At 37.9% G+C, this 25013-nt stretch overlaps 1 protein-coding gene across 1 annotated transcript; it reads left to right on the top strand.

Moving 5' to 3' along the window:
* Positions 1 to 1905: 1905 nt before the first annotated feature.
* On the top strand, positions 1906 to 19111 carry PGRMC2 (progesterone receptor membrane component 2). The gene is made up of 3 exons (XM_046656557.1): positions 1906 to 2353; positions 15308 to 15463; positions 16951 to 19111. The coding sequence occupies exons 1-3, from the start codon at positions 1936 to 1938 to the stop codon at positions 17046 to 17048; spliced, it is 672 nt and encodes a 223-aa protein (XP_046512513.1). The 5' UTR covers positions 1906 to 1935; the 3' UTR covers positions 17049 to 19111.
* Positions 19112 to 25013: the final 5902 nt, after the last annotated feature.

The raw sequence follows: 25013 nt of genomic DNA, 5'->3' as shown, positions 1-25013 counted from the left end.
CCTTTCACTTCTAAAGTATTTCAGATTGGAGGACAGATTATATGGTCACTTATTCTCAAATTCTGTTCACTCTGCCTCAAGAAAGTACCTCTAAAGCAGGGGTCAGCAAGCTATGACCTGTAGGCTGTTTGTGTACCTCCAGAGAGCAAAAAATGATTTTTACATTTTTTAGTGTTTGAAAAAAATCAAGAGAATGATATTTTGTGACACCTAAGATTTCAGTATCCTTAAAAAGTTTTATTGGAACATATTCATGTTCCTTCAAGCATTGTCTATTGCTGCTTTCTCACTACAAGGCAGAGCTGAGTAATTATGACAGACAATGCCTAAAACATTAATGTTTGGCCTTTTATAGAAAAGCTTGCAGACCCCTGCTCTAATGCCACCATTAGTTCTGAGTTTCCTCACTTCTTGCACAAATACAGTAGCCTACTAACTGGCTTCCCATTCTTTTCCCCACTCCGATCCTTCATACACCTGGTAGATAATCTCTCAAGAGAAGAGTTCTGATCCTGTCACTTGCCCCTTCAATATCTTCAGTGGCTCCTCCAAAAAACCGGCAATATAAAGTCCAAGCCTATCCCTTGATACTAAAGACTACAATCTAGTTTTCCAGACTTTGCTCCTCTTCACCACTTAACGCCCAAATGGACCACTTGCTGTTTCCCTAATAAGCACTCTTAGCTCATACCATCCGCCTCCATTGCTTCGCACGTCTCTCCTCCATCCCATCGACTCCTCAAGATTAAATGAAAACCGCTACTCCCTAACACACTTTCATTCATTCATCACAGCAGGCAGTTCTTGGGGGCGCGGGGAGCAGACTTAGCGACACAAAGAGAACAGACTAGGGCAGGAGAGAACACGTCAAACGAGTTAAGCAAAGTGAGGGGCCCAGAATGAGGATTCAGAGGTGACATTTACGCCGGAATTTTAAGGACTCTGAGAGGCTAAAAGACCCAGAAGTTTAAAAAGAAATTGTAAATAAAGGTAAATGAGCGAATAGAAGGACCACCGCATCCTATCCACCTCCCTATGGCCGCAGAGGTTAGGATTTAAGGAGTAAGGCCACCTTTAGTCTAAAACCTGAAGGAAAATTCTACAAGAGCAGCCTCAGCCAGCCCCACCAGGGAAGTAGTGGGTGCTCGGCGCCAGGGCAGACAGCACGTAGCTGCCTGCTACCGCACAGCCCGAAGGCGGGCTCCGTGCGCTCTCTCCGCGCCGGTGTCTCCAACTCGTCCCCAAACTTCTGGGCGGGAGCTCTGACTGGCTTCCGGACAGGCGCGACGGCGCCCGAGGGAGAAAGGGACGCCCCTCGCTGGTTGGCGCCAGCAGTTAAAAGCGTCGCGGCCTCCCACAGGCCGCCAGCCTTCGCCCTTAGAAAAGCGCCCCGCCTCCGCGGCCGCCTCACTGCACGTGAAGCTCCCGCGCTGCGTGAGAGCAAAGAGGCAGGAGTTCTCAGACGCGAACACAGGCCTGGGTAGGGAAGCGACTCCGGGGCGCACGCGCACAGCGAGGGGGCTGGGCGGAGCGTGCCTCCTGGAGGGGTTGCGGAGGAAAGGAGAGCGCGTGGCGCTCCGGAACCCGCGCACGCGCTGTAGTCTCGCCCAGCCCGTGCGCGCGCGCGGCCGGCGCAGCGTCTTTTCTTCAGGCCCGCCCCCCTCTTCTACTTCAGCAAAGCGGAGGCGCTGAGCGAGAGCAGGGAAGTGTGGGGCGAGGTGGGCGGGGCGTCGCCCGCGAGAGCGGCCCGCAAAAGAAGGGAGGGGCAGGGAGAGAGCCAAGACAACGTTACCTCGTCAACACCCAATCGGGAGGCAGTCTGACCCCGCCTCCTCCCCTCACGTTATTGGCTGGGAGGCCCCAGATGGGCGGGGCGCGCCGTGGGGTTGGGGAGGGCAGGGGGTGGGGAGGAGGAGCAGGCGCTGGCGGGCAGTGATGGCGGCGGGTGATGGGGACGTGAAGCTAGGCACCCTGGGGAGTGGCAGCGAGAGCAGCAGCGACGGCAGCAGCGAGAGCCCGGGCGGCGCGGGAGCGGCAGCAGAAGGGGGCGGCTGGGCGGCAGCGGCGTTGGCGCTTCTGACGGGGGGCGGGGAGATGCTGCTGAACGTGGCGCTGGTGGCGCTGGTGCTGCTGGGGGCCTACCGGCTGTGGGTGCGCTGGGGGCGGCGGGGTCTGGGCGCCGGGGCCGGGGCGGGAGAGGAGAGCCCCGCCGCCTCCCTGCCTCGCATGAAGAAGCGGGACTTCAGCTTGGAGCAGCTGCGCCAGTACGACGGGTCCCGCACCCCGCGCATCCTGCTCGCGGTCAATGGGAAAGTCTTCGACGTGACCAAAGGCAGCAAGTTCTACGGCCCGGGTGAGGAGGAGTTGGACGGGGAGGGGGAGGACCCCCTGCAGCTCAAACGCGACCCCGTTCTGATGGGGAGGCCCCTGGGCACCGGGTTAGTTTGCCGAGCCTTCTCGACGTCTGGACCCCCGCGCCTTGCCTGCGGCACCTGGGACGGCCCACACCACACCCCCACCCCTCCAGCAGCGGGACCTCCAGCTTTTCCCCCGAAGTCGGGGTCCCAGTGTCACCCCAGGAACCAGCTCTCAGCTTTCATCTTTCTCCCATCCGATTTCTCCTCGCAGCCTTTTCTTGTGCCGAATTTTTCAAAATCCTTTTAGTTGTCGCCAGTCACGCTGGCCCTCAGCCTTTTCTGATCTTTCTGATTCCTACTATGGGTGGGGACAGGGGGAGAGAAATGTCCAAAGTAGGGACCTCAAGTTTTTAGGCCCTGTAATTCGCAGCTTTCCTTTCTTTACTCTTTTTTGCCACTGATCTCCCTTTTCCCTCTACTGCTCCCCATAAGGCCACGTTTAGGTACACGTAGTTCCAAGTCCCAACCCTCTAGTCTGTGAAGCACGGGCATATAAGCAACACTTCACACTCTTGTTTTTTTTAAAACCAGTTTTAGTATGGAGATGCTTTCCAAGATTAACAGTATATGTGGGATGAGGACAGAGCAGAATCCAGATCTTAATAAAGACTGGCAAGGGTTTTCGCCTGAGTTTTGGGGGCGGAGCTCATATACCCAGCAGGCGTGCCTGTTTGGTTTCTTTCTTGGGGGTTGGGGAGGTAGTAGGGAGACAAGTATTCAAATTCAAATGCACGTTCATAATGACTTCTTGTGTTTTCACTGAGGAGAAAAAACTTAAAAGAGCTATAAATTCATACCCCCGTTCACCAGTCCTGCAAGTTAAAGATTTTTAGGACTTTGCTTTCAGAGAACTGTGTATATAGGGTAGTTGGTTTAGAAACCATTCTTTTACAGTGTAGTTATTGCCTATATTTCAGATTATGCTCATAAACTTCAGACTTACGGAACTTGTTGGTGTAACGTAAAATTGAGCAACATGGTACATCCTGGTTGTGTAGTAATTAATTCCAAGCTTAAAAAAAAAGTGACTACAATAAAAAATAAATAATAAAATTAGAGACCTACAGTGACCTGTTATTTGAAAGAGAACATCCAAGCCTTTAAGTCAAGGGGGTTGACAGGTCCAAAAACAAGTTGGTTTCCTCCTTGATTTAATTTATAGTGCATGAGATTCATTGACACTTGCAAATATATACTTCTGATTTCAGGGCTTGGTGGCTGGAAAATATTTTAGAAGTGCTTTGGTTTGTTGGTTGCTAATTGGAATAGAGATAAGAAATTGAAGATTTTATGTGTTGAATTATTTATTTTTTAGTTGCTTGTATTTTTGTGCGTACATCCACATTCAATCCAAGTCGTAGACAGCTTGTAAAGTATTTGTTTCTGGTTATATAAATATGAAAACCAGATGTCTACCTACTTATGTCGGCTGAAATGGTGAACACTTTTTTTGTTTACCTAACAGTGTGTAGGGCAAGAGAATAGGGCCAAAGTACAGTATTTAAACAGACAGACCAAATTAAATAGTTAATTATTTTTTAGTCAAGGATTTACACAGTGTTTTGTGCCTGGTTAAAGCTTTTTCCCCCATTGATGTTAAAATGTGTGTTCAGTGATTAGAAATTGTGTCCAGATTTAGAGTTTTAATACAGAGCTTACTCAACTGAAAGATCTGCCTTTGTCCCCCCATCTAAACTGACAATGAGCAAACATTAGTGCGGAGAAGCTTATTAGTCCCTACACATTATGCCTTGCCACACTATCTGAAAATAGCCAGAGAGACAGTTATACACACAGTTTGGCATCCTCCAGTGGCATATGTTCTGCAACAGAAATTAAAAATTAAGATAAGAGTCATAGGTGTAATGTCGGTAGCCTTTCTGTGGTTTGGGCAGTGAGGGGTCTCTTCAGGTAACACGGAGAAGTCAGCGTTAGGTTAGCTTCCACCAATTCCCAGTTCCCGATGAACAGCCCGAGTGATATTCAGGTATTTTATTCTAGGTATTTATTGATCAACAACGTAATACAGATATCTGGAATATTTTATTACTGAAAGGAACCTTAAAGGTAGCTAGATTGTCTACAGACTTGGAATTGTTAATCATCGTTAGAAGATGTAGCACTTTCCAAAAGAAGCCAAATTTCTGGCTATGAAACAGATTTAAGTTTTGGTTTTAATTTTTATTTTCATCCTCAAATCAATCAAGCAACTGTGTAGCAGAATAATTCAGAAGCAATAATCCTTATCTGAGAATCTGAGTAGCTTGAAAGAATGAGCTAAGGGACCCAGAAAACCTAGTTTCTTTGCAGAGCCAATATCTACTTGCATTTCACAATAATGGTTTTAGAGTTAAAGATTCTTTTGTGAGGTTTTTTTCTATATTGAAGATATTTTTCTTTTTATTGATAAATTTTTAGAGTTCAGGTTCTTAAAAAATTACATATTGACAGTTTAGTGGAGTAAACACATGTTGGCAAATGGTTGGCGTTAACTATATTTGTTAATATTAAATTTAGTAACAGTTTAGGCACTTGGCCAGCATGTGAGGAAAGTGGTCATGTAATAACAATGAATACGGGAGGAGAAAGGAAACTAGATTTGTTAAGCACCTACTACGTCAGATCCATTAATTTGTCATCTCTGCAATGCCTCAGTGAGGATAGTAAGTATTCCTGTCCTTTAGATGGGGAATCTGAGGTTTAGGTATTTTGGGTAAATTGGCTTGGATCACACATACATGGCATTCAAATCCAGATATATTTGACCACGAAGCTTATCTATGCTATTCAGGTAAACTGCATCTGGGATAAACTTGTAGAGAATCTTACTGTTGTTTATTATACTCTCCCCTGGTTCCCGTAAGATTTAAAGCCTCAAAGAAATAGAATTTCGTGGCTTTGTGTTGTGCTGTCCAGTATGGTAGACACAGGCTACATGTGGCTTTTTAAATTTAAATTAATTAAATATAATTAAAATTGAGTTCCTCAGTCACACTAGCCACATTTCAAGTGGTCAGTAGCCACATGGCTGCCTTATTAGATAGTGCGCTTTATAGAGTATTTCCATCCTCCCAGAGAGTTCTGTTCAACAGCACTGAATCTAGAGGTCAGGATAGAAGGAGGAGGAAACTCTATTGATTGAGCTTATTATCTCGTTTAATTCTCCAACAGCCCTAGGAGATAAGTAATGTTCCCAATTTACAAATGTGGAAACTGAATCTCAGGTTTTGCCCAAAGTCGCCTATCTAGTAAGTGGGAAAGCTAGAAATCAAACCCAGTCTAAATGGCTTGACGGGCCTTTCCTTCCCATTGTATCACAACATAATACAATTTCCCTTGTTTTCAGAGTCATAACAGATTAGGAAGACTTAAACAGATAGTATGATTTTAAATAATTTGATTTAATGTTACTGCAGTGGAACTCTACCAGAGCAGTGTTTCTCTTTCTTCTTTGGAATGGCAAGAAATTATACGATTGACCTTTCTGATAGTTTATCCCACGTTTCTCAAATTTAGATATATTGCTTCCCCCTTATTTCATATATTCTGTGACATATACCAAAACTGCATTTTTTCTGACTTATATTTTAAATTCCACTGGAAAGAAAAAGAAGTCAAGTACCCCATGAGATGCCTAATATTTAGGAGGTTGGGGAGAGGAGCATATGTACCTTTCAAGTAATTTTCCTCCTTTTTTAACTGTATTTTCAATATGTTAACTATTATTATAGTTTACAAAATTGCTGTTGAAGCGAGAGTTGCAACATATAGACTCGGTCCAACCTGACTGTTTCCTTAATGGATATTCCAGTGACAATACCTAGCTCTCATCCCAGCGTCTTGTTTTGAATCTGGCTCGGTCTGTTGTTTGGGCTAATGTCCATACACATCCATTACCTACCAGTAAGATAAAAGGATCAGTTAAGTTTTTTGATGAATTTTGATACACTGCCCAAATGTATACTAGTTTTTTCTACAATACCTACTTGGTTGGGTTCTCTGAGTTCAACATTATTCTGTTGTTTTTAATCTTTGAGGGAATTGTACTTGTGTTAAATACTAACACAGAGTATAAAAGGGTAGCTTAAAGCGGCATGTATGAGACCAGAAGATGTTATTCAAGCTGGAAGAAAGGAGTAGGTTTCGTAGCATCTGGAGTTAGCCATTCAAGTTCTTTTAGTAGTTCCTTCGATCTGTGACACAGACCACTCCTCCCCCGGGTACCCTGTGACAGACATCACTGAATAACCGCTGTACTCTTAGAACCTGCATCCTGTCTCATGATCTTTAATATAGCATTTCAGCTCCTTTTTTAAATACTAAGAAGAAATTGCCTAGATTTCATTACAGTGTTACTTAAATAAGATGTTGTGAGAAATGAGAGTTAACTGAGTCTCCAAACAAATGCGTCCCTAATCTCATGGAGTTTGTGGTCTGTTGAGGAAAATAGACAATAAACAAGCTTTCAATACATAATTATAATTAATCTGTAATTAAATATGCTATGAAAGAAATGAATAGGATACATAATAGAGGATAACAGAGGACTTTATTTACATTAGGTGGTTAAGAAAGTTACCTTATTTAGTTTGTCAAGAAAAGGAGGTTGACCCTTAAGCAAAGACCTGAAGGAGCCAGCCATACGAAGGTTGGAAGTGAGGATGCTTTGGAGCCATCTCGCACTAGGTCTGGACCTGATCACATTGTGTTACTTGGCAGAGAAAGAAACATCCTTATCGCCTTGACTGATTTTCAGATTTGACTTCAGCCTTTGTTTGATTGGTATTACCTCAGTGTTTCTTTTCCATCCTTTTACTTTCAGCCAATCTGCGTTACGTTTTATTTTTTCCTTATAAAAAACATATAGCTGGATTTTTTCATTAAATCTAATATCAACACTATGTCTTTTAACTGCTTAATCGGTTTATGTATTTTGTCATTATAGTATATTTAGATTTATTTCTACCATCTTATTTAGTAATTTCTCCTTGTCATACTTTTCTCTGCCTCTTTTTCCTACCTTTTTTTTCTTCTAAGATTGATTTTTTTAATTCCTCCCACTTTTTCTCCCCTACTGAAGTGGATGCTTTCTGTTTCTTTTCTTTTGGTGATTTCCTTAAGTTTTTGCTATGAACACTATCCTTCTGAACGATGTAAGAATGTTAGCCAAACATTTTTATGTGAATTAGAAAAATTGTCTCTAAGACACTTTACTGCCATCTGACAGAATACTTCTTAATAAATATACAAAACTACCATGTATACAAATATGGATAGTGTCCCCTGGAGTTGTGTAGTATGCAGCCATATGTTGTACCCCTGGTTAGAAAGCTTTAACTCTAATCCCCCCCATCCTATTTTCTGTGTTATTGCTATTAGACTTTTAGTTGCACTATATTTTTTCAAACTCCACCTCCAAATTGGTTAAATCGTTACCATTTTTTAAAAAATAATGAGTCCTCATTTAAATTTACTAACATAGTTACCATTTTCTTTATTCATTGTCATTTCTTGCATCTCATTCCTTGGTTCAGGGTTCAGTTTTCATTCTACTGAGATATGTCCTATATTTTTCATCAGTAGAAAAAAAAATTCTGTGTCTATCTGCCCTCACTCAGGAATAATAGTATAGATTTAGGCTATAAAATTATAGATTGATATTGTTTTACTTCAAATCGTCAATAGTATATTCCACTGTCTTTTACTTCTCTTTAAATCTGCTTTTGGTTTATTCATCATTCCTTTTATTAATCTGTTTTTTCCCTTTGGTTTAGTTGAGACTTTTTTTTTACTTTTTCTTTGGAGTTCTACTCTTTCACTGGGATTTGTCCAGGTGGGGAGTTGATTTTTTTTTTTAGCATGTACCAGACTCTACTAAAATCTGAGGATGTGGTTTTATTTTACTTTAGAAGATTTGAACCTGTTATCTCTTCCCTTACTGTCTCCCCCATTCTCTTTATTCCTTCCTCTGGAACTCTTAATAGATACGCATTAGCTTTCATTCTGTTCTTCATGTCTCTTAATCTTTCCTTATGTTCCATCTCTTAATTTCTTAGTAATTTTAAGTAAACATGCTATAGTTCTTTAATCTGCTTCTATTCTTTTATTCTTAGGCTGCCAGTTCTCATATCTGTTGTATGTCCTCACTTCTCCATGGTGGTTTGTTTGTTCATTTAGTTTATAATTTTCATTGCAAATTTATCTTCAGCAATTACTGTCTTTTTGTTTCTTAGTGTATTTTTGTGATGTTCCACGAGCCCTGGGTTGTAGAAGTCTTCTTGTAGCCGTGGTTTGGGGTATGTTTCAAAATAGCCTCCTGGAAGTTAGAAAAAAAAAAGCTATGTTTTATTAGGTAATACATGCTCAAGATAGAAAATTAAGAAGGATATATAGTGAAAAATACGTTTCCTTCCCACAACCCAGCCACGGGGTTCCCCTCCCTGGAGTGAGGAACCAGTCCAAGTATTGTTCCAGAGGTATTCTCTGCTAGTGCAAGCATGCGGATATATACTTTTCCCCACACACTAATTGTAGCATAGTATGCAAACCTTTAACAGTATTTTAATATCTTGAGAGCTTTTCATATCAGTATAAAGAAAGCCATCTTATTCTTTCAAATTTATGCATAATGTTCTGTTATATGAATATATCATATTTTAACAGTCCACTCTTAATGAACATTTGTGTCCAATCTCTTGTTATTACTGGTGCTACTGTAAATATTCATGTACATGTCATTTTACACATGTGAGTAAAATTATAATTATCTATAAAATAAATTCCTAGAAGTAAAATTACTGAATCTTAGGATATGGACTTTTTTATTTATTTTTTTTTGATTGAGGAAGATTAGCCCTGAGCTAACATCTGTTGTCAATCTTCCTCTTTTTTTGCTTGAGGGAGATTAGCCCTGAGCTAATGTCTGTGCCAGTCTTCCTCCACTTTATATATGGGACACTGCCACAGCATGGCTGATGAGTGGTGTAAGTCTTTGCCTGGGATCTGAACCTGCAAACTCGGGCCGCTGAAGCAGAGCGGAGCGTGCCAAACTTAACCACTATGCCATGGGGCTGGCCTCTAGACGTTTTTAATTTGAGTACTTATTTCCGAATTGCCCTCCAGAGAATTTGGACCAATTTACACTTCCATGAAATTGCCCATTTCTTACCCCCTTGCCAAAAATGTGATATGGAACTTCTTGGTCTTTGTCAATCTGAGAAGTTAAAGTGATATCTCAATATTGTTTTAGTTTTCATTTCTCTTTTTCTTAGTGACGTTGAACGTCTTTAAAATTTTGAGTCTTTTATGTTTCCTTTCCTACAAGTTATCTGTTCATATATGCTTTGCTACAGTTTTCAATCATGATGTTGGTCTTTTCTCACAGATTTTAAGTGTTGTTTACAAAGTGATTCAGCCTTTGCTACAAATATTTTTCCTAGTTTATTTACCTTTTTACTTTATGGTGTTTTTAATATTTTTATGGTTTCAAGTTTTTAGTTCCATTTGGAATTTATTTTAAGATGTGAATAAGGATCCAACTTTTGTTTTTGTGTTTTTACAGAAGGCTGTTCAGTTATCCCAATACCATTTATAGAATAATTTTTTTTTTTTGCCCAACATTTGCAGCATTACCTTCACTGTTTCCTAAATTCCAATAAATATTTAAGTCCATGCTGTTTTTTCATCTTAGAATTTTCATTCTCCATGGGCTTATGTAGACTCAGGCCCCACTCCCACATGTGGCAGAGGCCTGGGGTTTTAATTTTTCACTCTTCCATGTTCTCAGCCCCAGCCATGAGCCCTGGGACCAAGGCTGTGAGCTCAACTCACAGCATTGCTGAAAGCCTTCTAGTTTGAATTTCAGAAGCAAGATTGAGTTTTCAGTCCCTCTTAGAATGAGGGTATTCAGGAGATTATCTAGTTTGGCCTCCAACTTCAGGCAGGTGAAATATGTTCCCCATTTTGTACCAAGGCCTCCAAGATTTGCCCAATGTCGCACATTGGGAGGAGCCTCTAGAACCCAGCATCTTGGCTTCTTGAGAGGCATGCTCTCAGTTTTACTGTGCTGCCTTCTCTCTCAAAGCCTCCGGACTGCCTAGACCTAAGTTTTAAAAAATAATAGGTGGATTTCATTTTGTCACTTTTGCATATTTCTTCATTTGTTCCTAGGCTTATTGTAATCTCATTTGGAATAAATTACTCAATACCAAGTATTATTAGATTTTTTTTTAACTTGCTTTAATAATCACAAAAGACTGTTTTCAAAACAGGCCAGAAAACTGGGCTGTTTATAAACTTTAATGAATTAAAGTTTGTCTCTGAGAGCTATAGTTTTTATATCATGGAAATAACTAAAATATTCATTCTGGAATTTTCTCCATAAATACCAACATAACTACATAAATATCTTAATAATCACAAAATTATCTGTTACAAATTTTAGATATTTTATTCCTCATGAAATTTTCTGTTCAATTATTCTTTAAAACATTGTTTTACAATGACCACATGTTGCCTTTTCAAAAATATGTCATCCCATTCTACCTGATTGTATTTAAGCAAGCAGTTTCAGGATACACTGACTAGTAGACTTACTGACTTTTGAACTTTAAAAATCTGTACCGTTAGTTGTGTTAACACTTAAGAACTATTAATGAAATCTAAATTCTAAGTAGTATAATGTCATTTCGGTATATTTAACAGTATCTGTGACAAGGGTTTATATCTAAAATGATGTCTTAGAATATTTGTTACATAAATACATTTAAGAGAATCTGCTTTGACTGAATAATTGCTGTTCATTTTTTGTAGCAAGAATTTTCTTGCAATTGTAAATCCATTTTTATATCAGCATTATATTTTAGTCTTTAATAAAGCAACAGAATATAATTCTCTAGTTATTACTGAAATGTTAATGTCTAGATGAGCCTTAATAGTTAAAATAAACTGTTAAGTTTGTATAAGCTGGCCTTCACGTAAGTATATATGTAAAGTATACCAAACCTAGAGACCTAATACCACTTAAAAACGCTTTCCTTGGGTAGCTCTCTGTTGTTTTAGTATTATGGATAGCCAAGAGTATTTATCAAAATATTGGAATCAGTAACATTTAGATTTGTTATATAAAGGGTAGTGGAATGGGGAGGTATTGCTGACTTCTCATATATGCTTCTGGTTGTATCATGAATGCAGAGAAATGTACTTTAATTAGACCTCAAAGCCTCCTTTCTCTGAGAAACCCATCCATTTCCAACTCTAGTTCTTAATCTTAATGTTGTCTTCTTTATCATCTTACAGGAAAAAGTAAAGAAAACTGTTACCAAAAAGACCTTTCGAGAAATTAAATACTTCCTGAGGGAAACTATAAACGTGGAGAAGACAGCTTAATATAGTTTAGAAAGTGGGGAAATATGTTAATCACTGAATCATTCTTTTCTATTCAAGAGTTAACAAAACATCATTTTGTCTAGAATTAGGCTTGGATTATTATTGACTCAAATTCACTGTTACTAAGTCAGCCATCTGAAACCAAAAAAGGAACATGTTTTATGAAGTTTTGTTTCTACATTCATTCAATGTTGAGGCCTCCTTAGGGAAATTACCAGAGAATTTTGCTAGAGAATGCACTGGTATATATTTATATACTCAAAGATGGAGGATTTTCTATTTTTATAATGATTATCTTTTCTTCTCTCATTTTTACTATTATGGTTTGTACTCTGAAGTACCCTGAAGTAGATTGACTTTTGCAGGCCAAGGAGATAGGTATTATAACAAAATGCCAAGAGAAGCCGTGGTGTCTACAGCTTTTTTGTTAATTCTCTTCCATTTTGATTTAACAGGTATTCTAAAATATCCATTCCCCTGAAATTTTGTAATTAGTGAAATGCTCCAATTTTCAGGGTTGTCATTCCATCTTTGGGTTTGTGAGTCTTCTGTGTGTTTTCTCAAGGTGTACTGTGTTTGGGATAGTTAGAAAAGTGGAAATAGTGCTTCCCAGTTCTGTCAATAATTTTACGCAAGTCAGTGAATGCCTCTCCTCCTGTTCGTCTGCCAAGTAGGGAGGGCAAAAACTGTCCCTTCCACTTTGCAAGACTGTGAGAGAAGTGAGATTGCTAGAAAATCCTTTAAAAAGTTGAAACTATCATTTTACATTTGTAGGTTTTTAAAGCCATGATCAGTTTTATTTTTCCTTTTGTGTGTTTGACTCATTGCTGTTTTAAGTTTGTAAGCATTGGTCCAGTCAGCATTAAGAGGCTATATAACGTTTATAGATTTTGTTGTTGCTGTTTCTCAAGAAAAAAATCACACTAGTTCAATATATATATGGCCTCCATCTCCTGAAAACAGCCATTGCCACAAAGCAGGTGGAGTTATGCCAAAAAAAAAGAGGCACAACCTCTTTAACGTAGGCTACTTTTCTTTTCCCTAGAGACCATTCTTGCTTAATTTTGAAAGTTAACATTTCTCTAAAATAATTAACTCCAATTTAATGACTTAGATTTTACTCTGTAAATAGAAATGATATTGAATTTCTTTCTCTTAAACCTTTAATACCCTTTTGAATGTCAGTTGAGATAATGAGGAAAGTTTGAAAGTTATAAATGTTGGCTAATTGTAAATTGTGTCCTATTTTCTTAGATAGAAGACAAATTTAAAGGTGTAAAATGGTAGTCTTAAATTTATATTAATAGGAGAATGATTAAATAAATTATAGGTCTATCCATTAAGTGGGAAAATTAATAAACATTAAATGAGAATTACGATAGTCACCTAATATAAAGTAGCAATTTGGAAAATATTTAAGAATGGGAAAAGCAGAATAAAAAAATACTTTACTGGAAGTATTATCTTTATTTTCATGTTAACGTATCAATACCTAATAATACTACTTTGAAAATATATTGCTAAATGCTTTTCTGGTTCAATGCAATAAACTTTTCAGAGAATGAGTTTCTTATATCCAGTGAACTTTATGGTGCATCATTTTCTGTAATTCAAATTAATGTCCATAAATGTTTAGATCTTTGGCTATTTAAGCAAAATTTTGAATTCTACTCTCAAAGGTACAGATACTTTTCTGACATGTGACCTTTGATTTCCTAAATGCTTTCAAATATTAATATGGGTATAATCGTTATTCTAATTTAAAAATCAAGGAATTTCCAGTTTTTTCTACATGTTTACTTCTCATTAGAAAATACTTTATTCTGTTAACTGGACAGTAAGCTCTCTTACTGACCACCCTGTTGCTCATAATTAATTCTGGTTTTAAAGTTGTTTTCTCTAGTTTACCTTTGTTGTGTATTGATAACCTGCAGACTCAGGAAAGAAATTTTTTCTTTTGTAAAATTATGTATTTTGGATCTCTTATTTGTTAGCACATAATCTTAAGACAATATTTTAAACAGAAGAATCTTCAAGATCTGCTCTGCAACCTAAAATGAAGACAGAATTAACTTTTAAAAGATTTTTATTATAAAAATCATTTTTTAAGTAGCCAGACTTTATCAGTTATATGAAGTAAAAATTTCCCCTCCATTTCCCCAGAAATGTTGCCACTATTAAGTGTTTGGTCTGTATCCTTCCTGGTGTTTTTCATGCATATACAAACACATGTAAAATGTGCATATATGTATATTCTTTTTTTTAATTCAAAGCTAATCATACTATATACTCTTCTGAATTGCTTTCTTCAGTTAATGTATCATGAACTTGTTTCTATGTCTCTACGTGTAGTTACCTAATACGTTTTGATAGCTGTGTACTAGTCTGTTAAATTAATATGCTATAATGTATTTAACCAATTTCTTGATATAGAAAATTAGGTTGTTTCAATTTTGTTTATTACTGTGTGTTTTAAACAACAGAAATGTCTTTTTTATTATATATTTGCATGGAGATTTTGCTTACCATGAATGAATCTATTTAAAGTAAAAGGTCAAAATCTAGAGTTTCTCCTTATTTGGAATTACAGCTAATTCTGTTCCCACTTCATGCCAGGCACTGTGCTAGGCATTGAGGATACGGAGAGGAGCAAGACAGTTGGTGCTTTCAAGGACAGACTTTGGGAATAGCTCACTTCTGTCAGCATATAAATTATGCCATTCCCCCCTAGAGAAGGTTGTTCCTAATTCCTTGGACAAAATACTAGTCATTTTGTGTCAGTCAGAAGAAGTGTTCCTTATAGCCACTTCTCCTGTTTCCCAAAAGCCACAAATGAAAAACATTTTTTTCTCTAATGACTTTTCATAGTTTATTTGGATAATTATGAGTATATTATGGTAGTCAGGTGGTATTTCTTTTGAAAATGGGTCATATTTCTGATTCATTCATTCAGCAAAGATTTGTTGAACATCTCCATGTGCTGGGCACTGAACCAGTCACCAGGGGTACAGAGATGTTAGTCTCTGCTCTCATAGAGTTACAACCTGCACTGGATAGGAAAAAAAAATGTTTTAGATCCACAATTCACTTGAGTCTTTACATAGTACATATCCAGTGGATGTTCTGTTGATTATTTTTAGATACCATAATTAATTAACATCCATCAGTAAAGCATCATTTCCCCTTAAGCAAACTGGGTTCCAAACCTAAGTGCTTAAGTTTCCTCTTCTTGCTAATGCCTCACTGTTTTCACCTTTAAATACAGGTTTTGGGGTATCTGACATAATTGAAATTTAAGGTAAATTTTCAGTGAAAAGCTTTTCTTGGTCAAAAGGCACATTTCCAAGAAATTTCTTCTAATTTTGCTATCTAGTATCTGCATGTTTTGAAATTAAGGCTGTGTACCAAATATGAGTCATTATGACTTCTTTTTATTTGACTTTTTCCTTTGAGACATTCTAAAATATTGTTAGGTAATCTAAATATTTTCTTTTTTCCCCCAGCGGGTCCATATGGAATATTTGCTGGTAGGGATGCCTCCAGAGGACTGGCGACATTTTGTCTAGATAAAGATGCACTTAAAGATGAATATGATGATCTCTCAGATTTGAATGCCGTACAAATGGAGAGTGTTCGAGAATGGGAAATGCAATTTAAAGGTACCTTCATTTTGTTGGGTTCTTTGGAAGTATTAAGTTTATGACCAAAGAAAGTGTATACTATTTCACATTCCTTAAGAGCCTAAGGATATCACCTCCTTTCATCGCCATCATTTGATGATAAACATAGCTAAATAGCAATATGATTGTTATATGTGATTATTATTTATAAAATCCATATTTAACAATTGACTTGTTACAAACTATAAGTCTAACAAAAATTTTGACACCTTTAGTTTTATAAGGATTCTTCATTAAGGTATAGTTTTTTTAAAATATAGGCTTATATTTAAAGCTGAATTGATTACTGGTATTGTACTTTAATTATGATTTATTCCAAAATGGTTTTATTGATCCTACCCTTGAACCATAAAGAAAAAATGTCATTCCCCTTTATTATACTCTCATGACATCAATTATTACCACCTATGTTACACTCAGGGCAGCTATTTCTGTGACCTCTGGATCCCTTGGAACGGTTCTTCTGACTTCTTGGCACTTGTACTGATTCTACTGTGTGAAGTCCTCCTATCTTAGCCTCTTGGTTTGTCGGTTAATTCTCTTAACGTAGGTTCAAATTCCTAACCAAGAAATGACTAAATATGTATCACCTTGGACATAGCGATGTTCTAAATTAAACACATGGTAACATTAAAAACAAGCAGTGTAACAGAGATCCAAGAAGAGAGTTTGATAGGAGAAAGAATAATAGTGTGACAGGGGCTGCACACTGAGACCTCAAAGAACACAAGATAATGAGTAACAAATTAATTTTCATCTCCTCATTTAGTTTATTTTCTTTCTTACTAGCATATGTCACATTTTCTCCCAAAGAATATTTCCTGGTTGGATCTACTTACCCTGTGATTTTCCACTTCATGCACTCTTCTACCCTCTTCCTTAGCCCTGGGAAAGTCACCATTTCCTTTCTTATGGTCTTCTCTAGACCAACTATTAACCCTACATCTTATTTCATCTCAGATCTATACAAAAGCCAATATATTTATAGATTTTAAATAACTGTTGGAAATGCCTTGCATTGCCAACTTGTTTCTTTAATTATAATACTTGGAGCTATAAAGATTTAAAGAACTATTCTGAGACTCACAATGCACATTAGAGTTAGACCAGTTTCAGAGTACGTGTCCCCAGACCTAACCCAAGAGCCTGGGATGGGCAGCTCCAAGATGGATCCTGGACGTGCATATTTTTTAAAAAGATCTCCAAGTGATTCTGATGCAATGTCCTTTATTAAGACCTGGTAATATGGAACATTCTTCTGCAAAGCACAGTTCCCAAGCTTTGTAAGTTCCTAATGTTTCTTCTGTTTAAGCTTTACATGAGTACAAAAACCAGCCAAGATGAGCAATAGGGAAAACTTAGCTTATTCTACATGATTCTAAAAGAGGCACATGCCTTCCTTGCTGTATAATGTGATAATGAAACAAATTTGATCGTTACTGATTATCTTTTGATGTATCTTTCAGAAAAATATGATTATGTAGGCAGACTCCTAAAACCAGGGGAAGAACCATCAGAATATACAGATGAAGAAGATACCAAGGATCACAATAAACAGGATTGAACTTTGTAAACAACCAAAGTCAGGGGCCTTCAGAACTGCAGTTCTTACTCCCTTTCACAGAATGTCCAGCGTCTTTGGGTTTGGTTCACCTGCTGCAAAAAACATTCAACAAATTTGTACAAGCTAAATGAGTCTCGCTATGAAGATGTGAATACTAGACATTATTTATGCTGCCACACTCATTTGTTGCAGTCGTGAGTAATGTCTGGTGGGGCTTCATCATCCTGGAAAGAAGGAGACAGGGATTTTTTAAAGAGCAAGAAAGTCAAGAGGTTATTTTTCCCTTATTTCTTTTATTTCTCTTCTTTTTTTTTTTTTGTTTAAAATCAAAGACAGCCAGATATGTATTTGCTACTCAAGTGTACAAATCTCAAAGAACAGCAAGGGATTCCTGTTTCACGTGCTGTGTTTTTGTTTGGCATTGAGGGAGGGAGAAGATGAGAGGTGGGGGTGCACGTCAGTTTGAGTAGTCGAAGCTACTGAAACAGTAAAATGTGAATTCCCAAACTTTTCTTTTTGGGTTTTGTCAGGGAAAAGAGGAAAAAAAACCTTTATTTCTAAGAAATCTTTGGAAATTAAGAGAAGGGATTTCAAGTCAATTTAAGTCAAAGCTAATTTCCCAACAGTAAGATTATTTGAAACTAGTTTTTATCCCTTCCCTTTCCCTAGATCAAATCAATATTAATTGTGCCTTATTTCACTTACATAGACTTGAATTATTTTTCGGGAAAGCCCCTATGTGAATTCAGAAGTCACTACAAGCAGCATTGAGACTGAAGTTGGAATATTCTGTTGACTGCAAAACCTTGATGTCATTCTGTGTATATAGAATGTAAAAGGAATATTCAGTGTTACTGCCATATATGTTGATAATACACAAACTTAATTAGCATTGTAATGGCCAAATGCATTCTCCCATGCTTTTCTCTTTTCAAGAAAATTGAAAAACAAATCAACAACTCTGTCCCCCAACAGCTGCCTAATTTTGAGTCTGACCCTCACATCTCACTGGTGTGGGCGCATGGGGCCGTAGTATGGATGTCGTATGGGTGTGTCTGAATGTGTGTGCAAGCGTCATGGAAGGGACTCTGCAGATACTGTAAATACCAGTACCGTTTTAATAAAGCATGTACAATAAACCAAAATAAGCTTGAGTTGGACTTTATATACAAACTGTAAGCCAGTGCATTATGATATGGTAGTCAAGATTGTGCATTTGATTCAAGATAAGGCAAAAATCTTGGAAGTGAAAAGCAGGCACTGGTTAATCAAGTTGTACACATTGTACCACATTCACTGTAACTTTAGGAAGAATTCCACTTTGTGGAACATTCTCAAGAGATCTGAGATTATTCAGGTAAGAATTGATATATAAAAATGTACGTATTTTTACTTTATATTTTGATGCCAACTGATTATACTACAAGTAATAGCACTCAAGGTTGTAGTTCCTGAACACAAAACAATAAAGGATATTATACTGATAGTATTAAATTCTTTTCTTGTTAGTTTGAAAAGGCCCTTGCTAAAAGTCCTATTGTGTCAGTTATTTGATTTCATCATGACTATTTAGGTTCTTGGTTGGGGACAAGTTACACCAAAAAAGACACTTAACAAGTCACCAGTTAAAGAGAAAACTTCTCCTACTTTATGAGTATAATGTATGCAGAAACCATCAAGGAAAGGGGAACTTTTAATGGCAATAATAAGCTAAAGTATGTAAAATACTACATTACATTCAGTCTTGGAATGTTTTGTAGAAAATGATGAACTTCAGCCACATCTTTGCTGAAGACTTGTAAAGACTGAAGAGTATTAGTAAATACTTTGTGTGTTTTTATGTAAAATTTTTTCTAAAATTTGTTAAAGTATACGTCCTCTGTAGTAAACTGATACATATATGAATCATTTGAGCCTAAAGTTCAGAAATAAATCTACACTTGTGAATGGAGAAACTCTAAATATTCATGCAGTAAAAATTATGCAGTCTGTTAAGAAAAATGAGTAATTTTGTGTTTTGAACTTGAAATAAACAGTGTTCTATAGACAATTCCTCAATTTCAGTTGAGTGTTCCTCATTTTCTGGTAGCTTGATGGGCAGTCTGCGAGTGAAGAGCCGGAGCTGTGGTGGTGGTGCTGCTGTTGTTTTCCTCTTTAGCCACTATTTCCCTAACTTGCCTGATCATTAAAACCACTTCGGGTACTTAAAATACAAATTCTTGGTCCCCAATCCAAACCTACGACCCACTGAGCCAGAATCAAAAGAGAATGGGTCTCAGACTCTATTTGTAAGAAGTGCCTTGAGTAATTTTTATGATCAGGCACATTTGAGAAACACCACACTAATCTTTTCAGGTTGTATTGTCCATGTCTGTCATCCACTTGAAATGGAGTTTACTCTTAGGTAATTTTGGTCTGATTCCCTGTATTTAGTTTTGTTTGTTTGTTGGAGGGTTTTTTTTGAAGATTAGCCCTGAGCTGAAATCTGCCACCAATCCTCTTTTTTTGCTGAGGAAGACTGGCCCTGAGCTAACATCCATGCCCATCTTCCTCTACTTTATATGTGGGACATCTGCTACAGCGTGGCTTAATAAGCAGTACATAGGTCCACACCTGGGACCCAGACCAGTGAAGCCTGGGCCACCAAAGCGATGTGCAAACCTAACCACTGTACCGCCAGGCTGGCCACCCTGTATTTAATTTTGTATCATTCTCTACACTTCCTTAGAATTTCTTAGTTAAAAGTCAGGAGATTTGGGGGCCAGCTGTTGCATAGTGGTTAAGTTTGGCACAGTCTGCGTTGGTAGCCTGAGTTTGCAGGGTGGATCCCAGGCACAAACCTATACCACTCATCAACCATGCTGTGGCAACGACCCACATATAAAGTGGAGGGAGATTGGCACAGATGTTAGCTCAAGGTTAATCTTCATCAGCAAAAAAAAAAAAAATTGGCAACAGATGTTAGCTCAAGGCTGATCTTCCTCACCAAAAAGATTTCACATAAAATCTAATAAATGATTTTTAAAAATAATATTCAGATTTGTATCTTTTATGGTATCTCCAAGTTGGCATATGTTTCCCGAATAGTCTAGTACTGGCCAGTTTCTCTCCATTAGGAAATGAACCTATTCAGCTACAGATCAAGTTTTTAAAACCTTGATATGGTGCTAAGGCTTATGTTTTCTTGACAGTCATTCTACCTGCCTTTTTTTGAAATCTGCAGAATCTGACGCAACACCTACGTCTACCCACAATTTAGAGATCTAAAGTTAATATGTTGAACTAGTACTGGAGAAAATTGATCTCTAGAAAATTTGACATTGAATCAGACTCTCCTTATCCAAGTATTTCATTTACCTCTTGATAACTGAGAAGTGCTGCAAATTGCCAGAAATTCAAGCCATTGGCATGTTAACACAGTGTATAACCCTACAGAGCTTTCTTGGATAAGGATAAGCTGGTAATACTAGGTAATAAAATTTATAAGTTGCTCTGAGCACAGTGGAAATAAGCGTGATGGTTCTTTTCCTCTAATAAATCGCCAAGTAGCAAATGCTCAAAGACGGCTTTTGAGTCTGTATGCTCTGTTAAGGTCAGCTATCAATTTGGTAGATGATATTAGTCACAGATTATGATCTATTTGTTGTGGCAAGAAAGTTCAAATAAAGACCATCCAACTTTACTGTTTCTAGGCAAGATTCGTCATTCCCAGGCAATGTCAGAAAAGCCTGTACCTCCTCACCACACTCCTGCGAGTCAGACTTTGAGGAGACCCTGGCTGGGTTTCGGCTTTGCACTAGTTCTACCGTCACTAGTGACAGAGAAAATTTGAGCTGCCTGTGACTACTCCTTTCAGGAAAGCACTTGACGTGCTGTGAACACTGGTCTATCCCCGAGGGACTTTTCTATCTTAGTGTATCTGCATACGACCCAACTGTGAAGGTTGGGGTAAGAAGACTGGTAAATATTTGCATATTTCTTTTGAAAGCATGATTGTAATGGCCACATGATATTGTTCCCAAATACAATTTGTAGTAAAAATGCACAATATTCCATATATGGTATGGTGCCAATTTGGTTAAAGAAAATTGACGGAGAGCAAAGTTTGGAAGAGAAATCAACCATTTAAAAACTAAAATAACTTTTTTTTGCCTGGTTATCAAAGTAATAGATACTCAGTGTACAGAAAAGGATAGAGAAAATAAGAACCAAAAGTCAAGAGTTAAGCAAAATTAACCTTTTTCCTACATCTCTCTCCAGTTCCTTTCTATGTAAATAGGATCGTAGTATATTCTCCAAGGCTTCAGACGAGATATCCATCTAGTCGTGCTGGACCTCTCTACCTGGAACCTTGGAATGAGTGCATCTCTTTCCCTGTAAACTCACTCCTGCTCTTATGTTCTCCGTCAGAGAGCTACTGCTATGCTCTCCTGCCTTGTCTTTCTACCTCCCTGTGCTCATCTAATTCATAGTGCCTGTTAGCAGTCTAAAACGTAAATTTGACCTCGTTTCCCTATTTAAAGGCCTTCAGTGGCTCCCTATTTCCTAAAGAATCAAGACAAGGCTTAGGCTCTCTTTATCAGCTCCCACTGAACTATCTACTACATAAAAGAACTTGTAGCTTCCAGAATATACCCTTAGCTACTTAGCCACCCCATTCTTCAGTCTGGATTATACTCTTCCCCATGCCCTGCCAGATTAACTGCCCTCCTAGCTATTTTGTTCAGTCTTAGAGACTCAGGCTCAGACTCAATGCCCCCAGACTGAATTAGGGAGCCCCCATTCCACGCCCCCATAATATCTCAGGTACATTTGAGTCACTGAATTTACAGTCTTGTGTTGTAATTATCTGTCTCCCTAATAAGTCAGGGACCGGAGCATTAAATGGTAGGCTAATATCAATAGTTTTAAATGGGGGTTCCCAAGAAATATATTAAGGACTAAGAAGGGAGCCTAGGAGCTTCATCAGAGCAGCGCCTCTTCATGGTTTTGTTTATGGGCTTGCAAGTAAGCATTTGAAGAGTTTTTGCACTACAAAAAAGAAATGTTGGCTGACCCCTGGACTAGATGACCTCTAGTACCCTTTCAGTTTATGAATTTGATTCAAGGGTAGAATCATGCAGTCTTATAAATATCTAGCCATGCCATATGACTGCAAAATACAGATTAGTCTTCATGACAGCACTAGATGACGGCATAAGCACCACAGTGCCCCCCCCCCCCCCCCGGAGGGCCTATGTAATCAAAAACTACAGCTTACAGGCTTTATCAAAGGGGGGGCCAGAGGAAAAACAGGAAAAGAAAGGACTCCCAGGGTTTTTTTCTTATAAGTAAAAACACTTATCAATGCCTTTGAAATCCCACCCAGGGAGTCCCTTGCTCCCTCCCACTCGGTCTCTTGACCTCTGTCTCTACCTCTTCCATGACAGAGGCGCTCACTGTGGTTCCTAGTCTATTCTTACGGTAATCTAGGAAAACAACAAGTTAAAGTGAGGAGCAAGTTTAGATTTGATCTTGCCAAAGACAAACTGCAAAGTAGTGAAAGTATAATGAAAACAGTCCAACTGCTGCGCTTGCCTCACTCATGGGGGAAGACCTTCGCCCTTCCAATGAGGAGAAAGGAGATGAGAGCAAGGTAAGGTGGGAGTAAATCACCTTTCTTATATAAGAGACGCAAGAGCAGGCATCTTAATTCCTTCTGTGTTTTAGTCATGTTGGTAGTGGAGAGAGTTTAGGCCGGGAAGGGGGTCTGCTGCTTTCTGGTGACCAGGGTGACCTTGAGCAAGAACCTCACTGAGCCTAATTTTCCTCATTTGTAGAAAGCGACTAATAGTGCCTACCACATGGATGAGAACTAAGATAAAAGCCACTAACTCCATGACATATACCACACACTATTCCCTTCTTCCGCTACTTTGCCGTGGTAGAAAGACATTTTAAGTATCTTTTTAGGTGGTATATAATTTTCTTCTTATTTAAAGTAGCAATCTGAATAACCTTTTGTTAGTTAAACTGATAGTCCTAAATCTGAAAAATGTTTACTAGCTTTCCCACAGTTTATCGGTAACAAAGTGTTGATGCATTTAGTAAAGAGCATCAACGCAATATTGAGGTTCAGCAATAATGCCAGGAGTCATAGATCCACATTTATTAATATTCTCACATGCCCAACTCATAATTTACTTAGAATCTGGACTCGTCGGGGGGAGGTTATCCTGAAATAATTTACATAACTTGCTTAATCTGTAGATGAAGTGTCAGAGATGGAACTGAGTGATTACATTAAATTGAAAACACCTCGTTACTGACCACCTTCACCGTAGAACAGTAAGCACATTGTGCGTAAGTTAACTATCCCCATCTGGAAGCAAAATTGAAAATGCTGGATTACAGCAAGAGTTCACCAGTGTGTTTCCTGTTTAGCTTTATAGATTTGTGTGCATTGTTTTAGTTAACCTTATTTCAACTGCCATGAAATAATTCAGAATCATCTCACCAATTCCTTGAAATAAATTATTCTCTTATTATCTATCTATCTATCTATCTACCTACCTACCTGCCTATATATAGAGAGAGAGATTTCTCTGTATATACAGGAGCTACATATATATATGAATATATATGATATAATCTCCAAAGATTTAGATCAATATATCTATGTTTAAATCTCTATAAATATGTTCAAAGATTTAGATATCTCTCTCTCTCTCTATCTATATCTATTGGTCTGTTTCTCTGGAGAACACTGAGTAATAACTACTATTTCCTAATTATTGGTATATGAGACTTCAAAAGTTTTACTTTATTTTTGTAATTAAATGACAAATCCTTTCTTGATTTGGTTCAAGACTTAATGCTTAATTTGATATGGCCACCTGGGCTTCAGTTGCTGAACCATGAAAAAGATTTCAGCCATGAAATGATATTCTTTTACCAATATGCCTCCCATTGTTCCAGATAAAATCTAAATTAACTTTGTATCTAGTTTCTGAAATAAGATTTCATCAGAAGTCATCAAACTGACCAAGAGGAAAGATGAGCACAATTAATCTTTCCACTCTCCATGATGCCAAAGCCAATGTGAAATTTAGGAAAAGAGCATAACCTAGTAATTTCACTCAAAATCACATTAACACTAAGATTTATTTTTAAAAATATTTTTAAATTACTTATAAATAAATTTAACAGAAGTAACACGAAATCATTTTCTTTGGGTGGAAAAAAACCCATCAAACGTTGCAGCTAATGGAATATTTGAATTGACCCTGCCCCACCTTCAATTCCTTTCCAAAGACAATCATGATTTTCAGTTCAGTGTGTACCTTTCTGACCTTTTTTCTAAGCATTTACATTCATAAAGCTGTACTTGTGGAAATACTGCAAATCTTAAGTTCCAGAGTCTGTAGACAAACTGCCTGGGTTTGAATCCTAGCTGTGTGCCTTTAGGCAAGACACTCAGCTTCTCCATGCCCCAGTTTTCAAATCTGTAATATGGAAATAACAGTAGTACCCAATTTGTGGGGTTGTTTTGAGGATCAAATGACTTCATCTATGCAGCACTTAGAACAATGTATGGCAACTAGTAAGCACTATAAAGTATTACCTATGATCATTTTCACCTCCCCTCTTTTTTTTTTAATCAAATGGCATCCTACTGTACTTTATTTTGTAAAATTGTTTGTTTAACCCGTTCATGTATTTTGGAAATATTTCCATAATATTACAGATAAAACTTAACCTCTTTTTAGCTTCTTCCACATATGAGATTTCCACGTCTCATTTTCCACATAATGATTTCAAACAGCTCCTTAGTACCTAGAAAAAATATCTACATTTACTCAAAGAATTTATCCTTTTTTTTTATATGATTCAGTGAACTGAAGTATCTGGGAAAAAAAAGTGGTAAACTAAAAGCATTATGGAAATATTTGTACAGATGTCTTCACTGGATATCAGATGGGGAAG

This window comes from Equus quagga, chromosome 3 (assembly GCF_021613505.1).
Source record: "Equus quagga isolate Etosha38 chromosome 3, UCLA_HA_Equagga_1.0, whole genome shotgun sequence".
NCBI lineage: Eukaryota > Metazoa > Chordata > Mammalia > Perissodactyla > Equidae > Equus > Equus quagga.
Note: the sequence above shows the minus strand (reverse complement) of the source record. Positions and strands in the feature narration are given on the sequence as shown.